Source organism: Aptenodytes patagonicus, chromosome 17 (genome assembly GCF_965638725.1).
Source record: "Aptenodytes patagonicus chromosome 17, bAptPat1.pri.cur, whole genome shotgun sequence".
Lineage (NCBI taxonomy): Eukaryota > Metazoa > Chordata > Aves > Sphenisciformes > Spheniscidae > Aptenodytes > Aptenodytes patagonicus.
Genome location: NC_134965.1, coordinates 13,612,887 through 13,626,423, shown reverse-complemented (window position 1 = coordinate 13,626,423; position 13,537 = coordinate 13,612,887). Strand labels below are relative to the sequence as shown.

The 13,537-nt window shown below is 47.2% G+C and overlaps 1 protein-coding gene across 4 annotated transcripts in view; it reads right to left on the bottom strand.

The window, feature by feature from the left end:
- Positions 1 to 12,832, bottom strand: part of PITPNM3 (PITPNM family member 3) — a 147,625-nt gene extending 134,793 nt beyond the window's left edge. For all 4 annotated transcript variants that reach the window (XM_076354776.1, XM_076354780.1, XM_076354779.1 and 1 more), the window contains exon 1: positions 12,714 to 12,832. In XM_076354776.1, the coding sequence (XP_076210891.1) occupies positions 12,714 to 12,735 (22 nt within the window). In that variant the 5' untranslated portion in view covers positions 12,736 to 12,832. The remainder of the gene's footprint in view (positions 1 to 12,713) is intronic.
- Between the last annotated feature and the right edge of the window lie 705 nt (positions 12,833 to 13,537).

Below are 13,537 nucleotides of genomic sequence, written 5' to 3'. Positions count from 1 at the left end.
GCTTGGGTTTTGCTCTCTTCTCTTGACCCCCAAGTTCTTTTGTTTTCTCTTTTGTTTTTTCTTTTCTTTACTCTTTGGCAGTAGGGGAAAATATCTTCTGATGTGCTCATTTTTAGGCTTAGAAAGGTTGTTTTCATTTTTCAAGGCAGGGAGAGACAGAGAACAACTGACTTCATGCATGGCAATTTTAAAATGTTTCTACAAAACAACCCTGTTTCTCAGTAATAACCTTAAAATAAACCCATCCAGCCAGGAAGAATGTGAGTCTCGAGGCACAGCAATGTAATGCAGCAATGAGCACATGCAGATTTTCACATAACCTGTACAAGCCCCAAATATAAAGACAAGTGAAAAACTGTACCTCAATCCCTAATCAAAGCCCTCAAAAAGATGGCTAAGCACTTAAGTACCCTCGAAGTCCTAACAAAGATGACTATTTACTTACTTACTCTGATCGTCAGCGGAATCCTGCTCTGTCCTGCACCTCAGCCAAATCTCATTGGTAGCAACTTGATGGGATGCAGAAGATGCCTGAGTTATGCACAGTTTGTCAGAATCAAAAGCTGTTCTCTACAGGTTTTTCCACTCTGGTGATGGTAGCAACTGCTCTCAGGACTCCTGCACTTTATGTTCAACTCTGATCCCAAAGCCCAAGGTCAAAGAGTTAATCTACGTTTACACCAGAGAAAGCTATGAAGTTGTATTGGGTTTACATGGCAAGGTTCTGGTAGTGGGGGGGCTACAGGGGTGGCTTCTGTAAGAAGATGCCAGAAGCTTCCCCAATGTCCAACAAAGTTCCAGCCAGCTCCAAGACGGACCCTCCACTGACCAAGGCTGAGCCCATCAGCGATGCTGGTAGCACCTCTGTGATAACATATTTAAGAAGGGGTAAAAACTGCTGCGCAACAGAAGCTGGGAGAGAGGAGTGAGAATATGTGAGAGAAACAGCCCTGCAGACACCAAGGTCAGCGAAGAAGGAGGGCAAGGAGGTGCTCCAAGCGCCGGAGCAGAGATTACCCTGCAGCCCATGGTGAAGACCGAGGTGAGGCAGGCTGTCCCCCTGCAGCCTGTGAAGGTCCACGGTGGAGCAGATATCCACCTGCAGCCCGTGGAGGACCCCACGTCAGAGCTGGTGGATGTGCCCTAAAGGAGGCTGTGACCCCATGGCGAGCCTGCGCTGGAACAGGCTCCTTGCAGGACTTGTGGCCCCATGGAAAGGAGCCCACACTAGAGCAGGTCTTCTGGCAGGACCATGGGTCCCCCATGGGTGTCCCCCCCCGATGGGGGACCCATGCTGGAGCAATCCACTCATGAAGGACTGCACCCTGTGGAAGGGCCGATGCTGGAGCAGTTTGTGAAGAACTGTAGCCCATGGGAAGGGCTCCATTGGAGAAGTTCATGGAGGACTGTCTCCTGTGGGAGGGACCCCACACTGGAGCAGGGAAAGAGCATGAGGAGGAAGGAGCGGCAGAGACAATGTGTGATGAACTGACCACAACCCCCATTCCCCACCCCCCTGCTCTGCTCAGGGGGAGGAGGTAGAGAATTCAGGAGTGAAGTTGAGCCCAGGAAGAAGGGAGGGGTGGGGGGAATGTCCTTTAAGATTGTTCTTATTTCTTATTATCCTGCTCTAATTTAGATTGGTAATAAATTAAATTAATTTCCCCAAGCTGAGTCTGTTTTGCCTGTGACTGTAATTGCTGAATTATCTCCCTGTCCTTATCTCAACCCATGAGCCTTTCATCATATTTTCTGCCCCCCCCCCCCCCCCCCCCCCCCCCCCCCCGGGCGTCTTGTTGAAGAGGGGGAGTGGTAAGTGTCTTGGCAGGGCACCTGGCAGCTAGCCAAGGTCAACCCACCACAGAAGTACACAGAGCATTCACACACAGGGTGTTCATATGTAGTTGCCACTGCATTATGGATTCCATATTGGCGCAAATTTGGTTAGTGTTCCAAAATGCAGTGTGCTAGGCAGAGTATTCTCTTCAGCATTCTCCATTTTTATTCCTTCATGAAACAACAACAGCAGCAGACTTTGTTCAACTACCAGCTGGGACAGTTTCTACCTTTGGGCCCACTGACAGAAAAAAAAAAGTCATTTCCCTGCTCACTGTGCTGGAGATGAGCTGTTACACCATTAGCCAAGGTGTGCTGAACAGAACAGTCATAGGAACATAAGGCTGAAATGTACCTTTTGTCTAGCATGCTTACGTGGCACCACAAGAGAAAATTTGTTTAACTTGCACAAGCTCCCTCATAAAAAGACATGAGGGATGGGACTGCCTCATTATTCTGACCAGGAGGCTCTTACATACACTGTTACCCTGCCAGTCTGAAACTTTTTCCTTATTTTCTGTCTTGATGTCTTCATGGCTGCTCTACACCCACTTGGTTTACAGTCAACATCAGTTTCAGTACCTTTTCTTCAATGTCCTGGCCACTCACCAACCTAATCCACAGCAATGAAATCAGGCTTCCATTTTGCTAGACAAAGAAAGCCATCTCCTTCCAATTTCCTCACAAAGCAGGACTCTTCCACTACCTGCTCCACTGTCCCATCCCTTCCTCCACCCTTTCATGCTTTCTTTTAGACCAGCAACTGTCAGGGAATGGTCAAGTACCAGGCTAGAAAGGAGGATTATGCAGAGCCAAAAAACCCAGAAGCTCGTTTTGTCACAATTCCTGACCTGTGATGCAGAAGCTGGGAAATTAATGGGGAAGCTGTTGTGAAACTCTGTAGAAACCCTAGTAAGAGAAGCTGCTGCTTCTTTGGAAAGAACTCTGGATTGTTACAAGAAGAAAAGAACTTATCTGAGGGACTGCTGGAAGACAATGCTTGACACATGCAACTACTGTGATAAGTATCTGACTGTACCTCCTGTCAAGCCATATGCAAAAAATCAGCCCCTGCAACTCAAGGAAAAAGACTGGAGACACTTTAGGAAAATGAAGAAAACGCTCCTTTGGGAAGAGCACAGCAACACTTTGCACAGAACATTATTAAAGATGCAGTAGATGCATGCTGCTAATCCACATCCCGTTGGTCACAGACTATCAAGCTCCCAAGTCTTAAGGGAACTGTATCATCTTTACAGCAAAGGCATGGAAATCTTGACACCTGCCTACAGAGGCTTTCATGAAAGCACACAATACAGATTAAAAAAAAAGTTTTAGAAATCTAAAAGCACTAAAACATGGGAAGAAATAAATGTAGCAGCACTGAATTTCAGTGCCAGCACTGCAGTGCTGCGAGGTGCATGACCCACAGATAAAACAGCTCTAAGGTGTTTCAGGTCATTTGCTTTATCTAATCATTCCCCTTCTGGAGGCGTTAAGATATTCAAAGCTTCTCTTCAAATCTATTCACTTTTAAATTTTTCACTAGTAATTTATGCTTATAAGCAGTAGTAGAACATGGAAAGTTGTTCATTTCCCAGCTTTGTACTTCCCTAGTGTTGTATGCAGTGGCTTCCAGGAATGTTTCATACATGGAAGTAAGGCCCAGTCCAAAAGTGGAAACTGCCATTTCCCTCAGCTACAGAGCCAATGCTGGCATGGCAGCTTTAAGGTGTTCACCCCAAGCACAGCATGCTGCCCATGGAAAATGGAAGTAAATACAAACGCACCTCCCACGAGGGAGGGCATTTTTTTCCCCTAACACTTTCAACTTAAATTCCAAAGACCACAAACATCTCCCTAACCAACACCATTCTAGTGTTACTTAATCTGGATTAAGTATCTCCTGATGAATAACGTAAAATTGAAGGAACTTCTGGCTGAAGCAGAGCCTAAAAGGCCTTGCAGGGATTGTTGCTTTTTTGCCAGAACAAAAAGCTTTCCGTTTTAGCCACTAGAATTTGCTGGGAAGGAAGGAACGGAGAAAGCTGTATAAATATAAAATTGTAAAGACTTCACAAGTACTCTGAAGAAAACAGCAGCTCCCTGGAGAAGAACTGCCACTAGCCTGGCTGGAAATCAGTAGAAGTGCTGGCCCCACAAAGAAGGCCCATACTTCCAGTGACCTTGGAGTTTGATGCAGAATGTGAAGGGAGGGCAGGGAAAAGTGTCACAAATCTCCAGGCATAACTTCTGGCTACGAGAAAAGCCCTTGGGAGCATCAGTTTTATTATATCGCACTAGGAATGCTTCTAGATTTAGAAGCAGCTTAAACATAGCCACAGTCAGCAGCACAAGTCTGCGTATGCTCACTGCAGCAGTTCTTCACATCTACATTTATTTGCTGGCTGGACTGCATTGCATCACCCTAATACATTAGTCTTATTGAGTCTGCTTCCTTCTGTGCCAACAGATTAGCATTAGCCACCTTAATAGGACTCTATTAACATTTCTTGATTGCATTAGATACTAGCATTGCCTGGACTCATTGATTTGATTTACAGTGTCAACTGTTGCATATTTTATGATTTTATTTCAGAGAACGAAAAGACCAGCCCTACTTCAAAATACAGGCTAATTCGCTGGTAATGACACTTGATGCTTCTATGTCAGCAAACTTTATCATATTTGTTGACTGATTCCTAGCAGCCAGATTTCAGCAATTTTTGCAAGCAGGCTAGCAACTTACATTTCATTTCAGTTGTTCAGTATCACAATTTCTGAGGACAGAAGAGGAAACCATGTAGAAATACAATGCCTTTAACAGAAACCCACTACATCACTAATTTGCCAGTCACAACAGTTGAACTAGAAGCACATGTAGTAGTTCCCATAGGCACGACAGACTGACAGTAGGATATAAGGGGAACATTTCCAAGTGGGAGAGGGAGAGTTCACAGAAACGCACAGGTACTTTTCTTCTAGGAGAAGCAGAAGCAAAGTTTCCTACCTAAACTGTTTTCTTTTGCATAGTACTGCAGGTTGCTACACTTGCCTGTTACAGAGGGAGCTGACTGGGGGCTTGCCTTGAGCCACAGTAACAGCAGGGGAGAAGACAAAAGCACAGCCATCTTACAGCACCATGCACAGAAGCTGAATTCTCTAGTTAGGCTAGCACTAATTGTAATTAAGATTACAATCAGTGACTTTCTTCTGTAAAAAAGTCTTGCTTTTTTCCTTCAACAAAGAACAGCTGGAATTCCATTGATACTTTGCTGCATCTGTGATCTGGTGACGTGAGATGAGGTGATGTGATGCATGAGTAAAATGCAACTTTGAAAAGCACTCTCTTGATTTTCCCTGCACTAAATCATTTCACATTTTAATTTTTCTGTGGCTGCATGAAGACAACTCTTGCAGGACCTACAGAAAACAATTTTCCACATCATGGATATACTAGATCTGGGTTTGTGATTCACCATACTTCACCATATACCCCAACCTCACAGTAGCTCTTATTATATAAATTGCTAATTAAAAGTAAAGTCACTTCTGAATGTTCTTGAAAAAGAATCAGTTAAAGTAAGATTTTTAGATTTATAATATGCTCAATAGCCAATTTACCCATGTTAGATATTGATTTCTTTAGCACTAAGATGTATAAATAAGGATCACAACGGAAACCTATATCCTGTACAGCAGTAGCTTCCATAAGGGCGAGAGCAGCAGATACAATCAGTTGCATCCTGTTGCAATAGGCATTAAAATAGCTAACTGACCCCACACCTGAATGAGCACCTAAACTCATCCCTGAAGAATGCTTAGCAGCTCTGACCCTCATTTACAAAAAAAAAAACCCACCCCAACAACAACCCAAAAAACCCCCCACAACACTCTTCCTAGGAATATCCAGGATCTTACTTGACTAAGAATTGCTACAGAAATAGTTCCATGTCCTATTATGTGACACTCGTACTTCTGTTTGACGGCAAGTCAGACTGCACCTCTGCAGATCTCATCCAAATTTAGATGTGAGGCAAATTTCATCCTTGGTGTTTAGTGACTGTACATAGTTCCAGCAACCTGCAGAAGAAATAGTTCCCACTCATGTATCAGCAGCTTCTAATGCTATCCATCCAAATAAGAAGAAAAAACCCACTATGATCATGCAATCTCTGGTATGTTCCACAAATAAACCTAAGGAGCAGAACAGCCACGGGAAAGGCCAATTCCACTTTCACCCACAAACACCAGCAGAGCTCATTTTCTCATAGTTTCATGAGCAAATTATCCTGCTGAAATCAACAGTAGTTGAAAAGTGTATATAAGAGAAGAATCAGGTCTAGTTTCTCCTGGTCAGAAGACATAAATCCAAATTCTTTCCAAAGGCAGGGGTTTTTTTGGTTTTGTTTTTTAAGAAATGTGGCAAACTGGCAGTGATATGATAATTAAGCAGTGCATGAGCACACTTCATTCCACGTGATCTGAGGGTGTTTCTAAAAGAGAGAAAAAAAAAAAAAAACACAAGAGGAATTAAAGTGACCCTACTGGTCTGTAGCCAACATTCTCAGAACCAAGGAAATGGAAGCAGAAAAACAGACAAGAAGTGAAGTAAGGCCTAAGAGGCTCTGAAAAACACTTTAAGAAACAAAGGTCTTCCTCTGAAAATTGAATAGCTAATACTAGTGATTCCTGACTTTAATTTAACCACTTTCCTTTATCATTTTAAAAGGCCTGGTGTCCAAGACCCACTCATTCTGTAAGTCCCAAGCATCCTAAGACAGAACAGCTCACTGCTGTCACTCAATAATTCCACACGCTCTGCTACCAGTACCAAAAATGCTGTTTCAATATTACTTGTTATGCAAAGATCGTATTTAAAACGCCTATCAAGTCAGGAGAAAGAAAAGGCATCTATGTGTTCCATTCCTGACTTAGAATAAACCAATACTGTACACGGTAGGCCCCAGTTCTTTAGGTGCAATACATGTGGAGATGAAATGTGTGCAGAGCACAGTAATACCTTCTGCAATACAGAAGGAACGTTTGCATACGGAAATTATGTCCTCTAGTGGACAGCACACTTTACCAAGATACAGGGCTCTGCCATTGGATCTAATGAGTTCAAAAGTCATTTTACAAATGCACCGGGAAGTAAGCCTAGCCCTGCTGTGAAACAGCCATGTTACCTTTCTTCACTGGTTCTGCTTTCTCCTCGGCTTGAATTAGCTTTTACAAACACTGTCTGCAGCTGAAAAAGAAAACCGTAACTCGAGTCATCACTGCTTACAGCAGAACTTCACCAGCAGGATCAGCACAAACACTTTGGGAATGAAATAGCAATGATTTTATACCTGAAGCATATTTGTGAGAGGGCAGAGTAGCAGAACAGTAGGCACAGTCCAGAAGTGTCAGTTTAATAATCACCCCAGCATCTGCTAAAGGCCCTCTTCTCCTTAACAATGCATGAATCAATGGTTACCTTGTCAGGCAAATAGGACAGATGGAAAGAAAGCAGGCTGATCTGAATGCCAGTCATACCAGCCCCTCATGGGCACTGGCAGTATCACTAATGTACCAGGCTAGTCCAACAGACCATCCAGGCTCAGGTGTGCTTGTACCCGACCTTCCAGGAAGATGCATTCAAGCAGCCTGGGATAAGAACAGCAGTTTTCGTTGGATGTGATTACAGCAGTGAGCCTTCCTGTAAAACTAATTCAGTATGATTCACGTCACTGTCATAGTATTACAGATTTCAAGCTTTGCAGCAGGCCCAGCAGTTCGCTACATCTTTTGGTTGGTAATAAGCATTTGCTGATCAAGCATAGACATAAGCACATGCCACAGACAGGAGACTGTAAAAAAAGCACTCCTGAATACTACCACACCAATCTAGTTAGCAGAGACAAAATAGCACACAATGTTCTCATAGGTACTGAAAACTCAGTCTTTTACATAGCAAAGTATTGAAGACTGAATTAATCTCAATAAAAAAATAATCAAAAATAGACTCTGTTGCAGAGATTAAAACATTTCCACTTGTCAAAACCTGTTTTAGAACTGTGACCATTTTTAATTCAGGGAAGGTTTTCCTAATAAAATTAAAAAAGCACAAGTCATTTTTCCATTTGGAAAGAGATGCTGGGTAGAAGGAATGACCTTTGCTGTTGCCATTGACTGCTGTTGCATAATAATACTTCTTTCTGTTCTGCTGGTTTCAAATGCTTCCTGCCTACCCATTAAGTGATTTAACTGAGCTACCCACACAGTGTTACCTAGTGACTACGCAGTTAAGACTTACTGGAGGCCAAAATTACCCACTGTTATTTTCTAGCTATGTTTTTAATTTCTTCTTTGGCAAACGTAAAACTGAAGACGTACTTTAAGAAGATGTGAATTTAACTACTGGAGGCAATCCTCAGACTCAGGAGCTCAGGCAAGACTGGAGATGCTGATCCTCCCTCCAATTATTCCAGAGTGAAAACTAAAGTATGCTCAGAGTAAGCCTTCACCTGTGCACAGACCACCAGAAAAGAAGGACCATATATGCCATTATTGTTAGCAGGGCCACACAGAATTCATCCAAAGTCACACAATGAATCTGTAGCAGAGACTGGAACCAAAATTAAATCAGTTGAAATTGAAATGAAACCTGCTGCAAATGGAAGGGGCTGGGAGAGGAGAGTGGGAGGCCTATAGAAATGCGAGGCCAAAGGGGGAGAGGAGGAGGCCACAGGGGGAGAGCGAGAAAAATAAAAGCGGGAGGTGAGAGGGAGGTCGGGGAGAAAGAGAGCATACAAGGCCAAGGGGGACAGGGAAGAAAAAAGTGGAAGGCCAAGGGGGAGAGCACTCAGAGGGCAAAGTGGGAGGCCAGACAGGTGGAAGAGAGAAGGAGGAAAATTAAAAAAAAAAAAAAAAAGAGAACCTGATGGGGGAGAGATGGAGGCTGACAGTGACAGGAAGCGGGAGGGGTGGGCTGAGGGGGAGACAGCAGGAGGCCAAAGGCCGAGGGGGAGAGCACCACACAAGGCCAACAGGACAGGGGGTGGCCGGAGCGGGAACAGGTGGCTGGCCAGTGGGGGAGGCAGAAGAGGAACAGGAAGCCAAGGGGGTGAGTGCACAGGGCCAGAGGAAGATGGGGAGCCAGCGTGGGGAAGGGGGAGCCCCAAAGGAGAGAGGGGGAAGAAAATAAAAGAGTGGCAGGCCAAGGGGGAGAGGGGAGGAAAATAGGGAGCCAAATAAAGGAGTAGGAGGTCAATGGAGGGGGGGAGAGACGTCCAACCAGCCTAACTGGTAGCTGCTTATAAAGGATGTGATCCTGTTTCCCTCTTCCCACCAGGGAGGGCAGTCACCTGACCCTGCAGTTGAGCCTGTAAAGACAGTAAAACTGGCAGAAGACAAACTTTCTGAAAAATTAAGATAATGAAGCACTTTCCACCTGTTTGGTTCCCAGAACTAGCCTTCAGAAGAGCTGGGGGAGCCTGGGAGCTGGCATGGGAAAGAGGTGGAAATACGCAAGATTTCTCTTACTGTTGGCAGCAAGCCACCAGATGATCAAACCATACCTTCCATTCATGAACCTGCAGTACTCTAAGTACAGGCTGAGTCCTGCCCTGCTGAAATCTGTGTACGCTTACAGTCTTATGAATTGCAGACTTGGAAGCATTGTTGGCACTTCAGAAAGAGGACAGAAGAAGAAGAATTAAAAGGGACATAAGTGGGAGCTTTGAGGACAAGTACTAGGAGAAAGTTCCTGGTTTAAGAGGCAGCAGGATGAAAGGCAAGAAGTCAGGAGCACGTAAGTGGGAGAAAAGGAGAAGAAAGGTAATCCTGAAAGGGCAATAAAGCAAGCAGGGTCTTAGAGTGAACAAAGTCACTAAGTTTATCAGAGAAGCTGCAGCCCAGAGAAGAAATGTTACAATACTCCCTTGGAGAGCAGTCCTGGGCTGACAGAGGTAGTGTACTGAGACAGGATTTCTAAAAGGTGGGAAAAGGGTCAACAGGTACAAAGGAAAAACTGAAAGGTGAAGGGAAGCATTAAGGGAAGAATGAAGTAGTCAGTTTTGGAAAGAAAGCAGCTTGGGACAGGAAGTGGAGAGGAGAAGCAGCTTGAAGACAGTCAGCAAGATGGAGCAGATACCAGGAAAGGCTAGAAAGGGGGAAGGGTCAGGAGCTCCCTTTGTTCCTATTGTGTCTGCACCAGTCCCTAAATAAAAATCAAAAGGAGAGCAAAGAGCACAGCTGACAAAGCCAGAGACATAGTTAAAGGCAGAAGAAAGTCCACAAAAAATGCAGGTTCCCTTGTCAAGAAGTCAAGTGAAAGAGCTAACTGAAAGAACAGTCCAGACACCACTGTGGTCAGAAGTACCCAATATAACCAACTCCTCTCTCCCATTCCTCACTCAGCGTCTTTCATCTCATAGCAATTCAGCAACGGCAAGTCCCCAGTTACCTACTCTGTACATCCTTCAACCGGCAGTTCTGCAGCAGATGGTAAGGACTGGCATGTATTTGCTTACTGAGTACAGGAAACAAATCAAGAAACTAAGCCATGCAGGCCTTTAAGCCCCTATTTTAAGGTACCAGTGACATTTCCAGTCTTGTACCTTATGGGATTACTGGTGAGATGGAGGAAGAGAGAGAGGAGGTTTAACATGGCTGTTCAGGCTCCAAATCCTAGATCAAGCTTTCCTGTAAATGTGGTACATCTCTTAGAGCTGTTTCTTGATGCTTCAGATGCCAGCTTCCCCAAAGCAGAAATTAACTTCACCCTCCCTCTCAGTATCATCACCTCCTCCAAACTCACTCCCCAAAACGAGAGAAGATATGAATATTCTCTAACCTTTTCCTGCAATGACTGTAGGTGGACTGCCTGCATCACATCTGAAAGGCTCTACTTTCACAGTACAGAGATTTTGGCTTTCTGAGGAAGATCTGGCATTTTTGAGTCACTGCTGCCTGTTAAAAAATGAAGTAGGAGATGAAGAGCAGATACCACACCACCCCCACAGGAACATGTCAGGTAGTGATCTGCATTTGCTGCTATGTGGTTTTGCAACCTACAATCCTGCAAATGTCCAAGCATTTCTGTGCAGAGACTTTTCCAAGCGCTTAAGATTTGGAGTCCACTAGGTGAGATCTGGCTACTCAAATGAGTCAAGTTCACCACCTCTAAAAGCCCTTCATAAGCACACGTGTCATTCAACAGTGATCAAGCAGCAGATTTCATGGCTACTAGAATGATGGTCTTTCTTTGTATTTGTGATAAGGCTACAACACTGGCAGGGGCTGCAAGGCAGGGTACGTACAAGCAAAACAGCCACAACATTTCTATATTTGTGCATATTCCAGCTCACATCGATAAACTCAGTAGGTTCAATTTATAAAAGCAGCACATTTCCCCTGCTCCTAACCCAGATATATTCTGCCAGAGCTCCTTTGTGAATGGTCAATTCTTGCTTTTCTTTACAGTAGGAAGTAGTGACAACATCGTAAAGCTGGCATCAAAAGTCATATTTTGTCTAGTGAAGTGAGTGGAATCACATCAAAGAGAAGTACCATCCTTTAAAATTCCTGTGCAAAGTTGGGTTTGAACAAGCAAGCTCTGTGTGCAGGCTACATTACTCAAGTACCAATGAAAGTGAAAGCAATGCTCTCTTATTTTGCTACCCAAGTTAAAAGGACTGCAAACCAATGCCAAAGAAAAAACAATGAGACTTTTTCCCCATTTGATTATATCTTCATCTTCCAAAGATGAAAAACAACCATTTAGTTCAATACTCAATACTATACTTGCATCTTCTGAAATTATTGATGCTCTCATGTTCCTGAGCACTGTGTCTCTGGGCTGCCACCAATCCATGCCTATTTTGGGGGAATATTAAAAAAAAACCACACTGCTGGGCAAAAGCTTTGGGTTTAATATTACCATGCTGCTGTAAAGCTGTGCCAAGAATTGGCACCAAACACCAGGCAAGTTTCACATACAGACCAGCAGGCATTCAGTCATAGCAGTTAGACCTTCACCTTCAAAACCAATGGGCTCCGTGTGCAACCTAGAAGAAAGCCACTTCTGCAGCAGCAAGAGGTTTCTCATCTGTTCTGCTAGCTGGCACTGGTCATTCATGCACACCTGCTGTATATGCCACCTGCTGCAGGGCTGCTGCTGCCACTGCCACCAGGCATGGGGCATCAGGGCTTTGCTGCTGAGTATCCCCAAGCCCTCTGGCCCCAGTAAACCGACCTCCAAATTGCTCAGACTCTGGAGGAAGCGTGAGTTAAAACACGTGAACCTGCAAGGCGCAAGAGAGACTGCACCTGCCTTTTCCTTTCAGCAAGTCCTACCCAACAAGCACACCTTTCTTATTTTCAGAAGAGCCTACGGCTGCTGCGTCCCACTCCATTTCTCCCGAGCAGGCGGCAGCGAGCATCGGCGCCACAAGGCGGCAGCCACGGAGCTCCTCCAGAGCCGGGAGAAACCCTTCCCGGCCCAGCACCGGGATGGAAAGCCGGGAGGAGGCCAGACTGCGGCGACCGGGGCGGACGCCCGCGATGCCCCTGCAGTCCCGCACGGCACTCTCGCGACCACCGGCACCAGCCGACGCAGGCGCCGAAGGCAGAGCGGACCCCGCTCGGAAAAGACGAGGAGGGCAAATGCACCTGCGTCTCGTTCACAGAAGTTTGCATTTACCGTTACGGTGGGCCGGCAGCGGGGTCGGCGGATGCGGAGCCGGGACCGCCCGCGCGGCCGCCGGTGGGCGGGAGCGCCCTGGAGCCTCACTTCCCGCGGCGCGGGGCCCCGCGCTCCCCTCAGGGCTGCCTCCGCCCCGCGTTCCTCTCAGGGCTGTCCCATCCCGCCGTGCGGGCTCAGCACTCACCTGGGCGCGGAGCTTTCGCCATTTCAGGGCTGCCCGCTCGCAGCAAAGCCGTCGCCGACCGCGTCAGGTGCTCGCCCGCGAGGCCCTCCCGGCGCGCCGGCGCCCCGCGTTCCGCCACCCCATCTGCTCCCGGCGGACGGCCCGCACCGCCCACTCGCCTGCGGCGCTGAAAGACGCGGCCGGGAGACGCCGCCGCGCCGCTCGGTCCCGCCGCGCAGCCCACCCGCCGCGGCGCAGCCGCCGTCGTTAAAGGCGCAGCGAGCGGCTCCGCGGAGAGTGGGGGCCGGGCCGGGCCGGGCCGGGCCAGGCGCGGCTCAAAAATGCCCTGGAGAAGCAGTTGGCGAGGTCCGAGCAGCCCTCCGGTACGGGGAGGGGCGCAGCGGCAGGTCTCCCCGAGCCCGTCCGCAGGGCTTGCCTGGCCTCGCCGCTGCTGCAGAGACCCGCGCCAGTGCGAGGCACAGGCCGAGACCGCCCGCTCCTGCGGGCGGCGGGGCCTGGAGCAGAGGCCCTCCAGGGCTGTGGCCGGTTCGCCCTGCCCGGTAGCCCCCAGGGTGCGCCCGCCGGGGCGGGGTCGGGGCTCCCTTGCCGTCGTGGTGCTCCTCGGAGCCGTGGGCGTGGGGTGGTCAGAGGAGGAAGGGGGGTGGGGTCTGCCGCCCCACTTCTGACCCGTCCCGTGCCCGACTCCCGTCCCCAGCAGCTCGGAGAGCCAGTTACCGCTGGACTGCTGCCCTGGCCTGGTGTGCTGGAGGGCATACCGGGGGCACACGGTTTAGTCACTGCTGTAGTACTACCCGCGCAAACCGCTCCTGCAAGTGGTTGCTCTG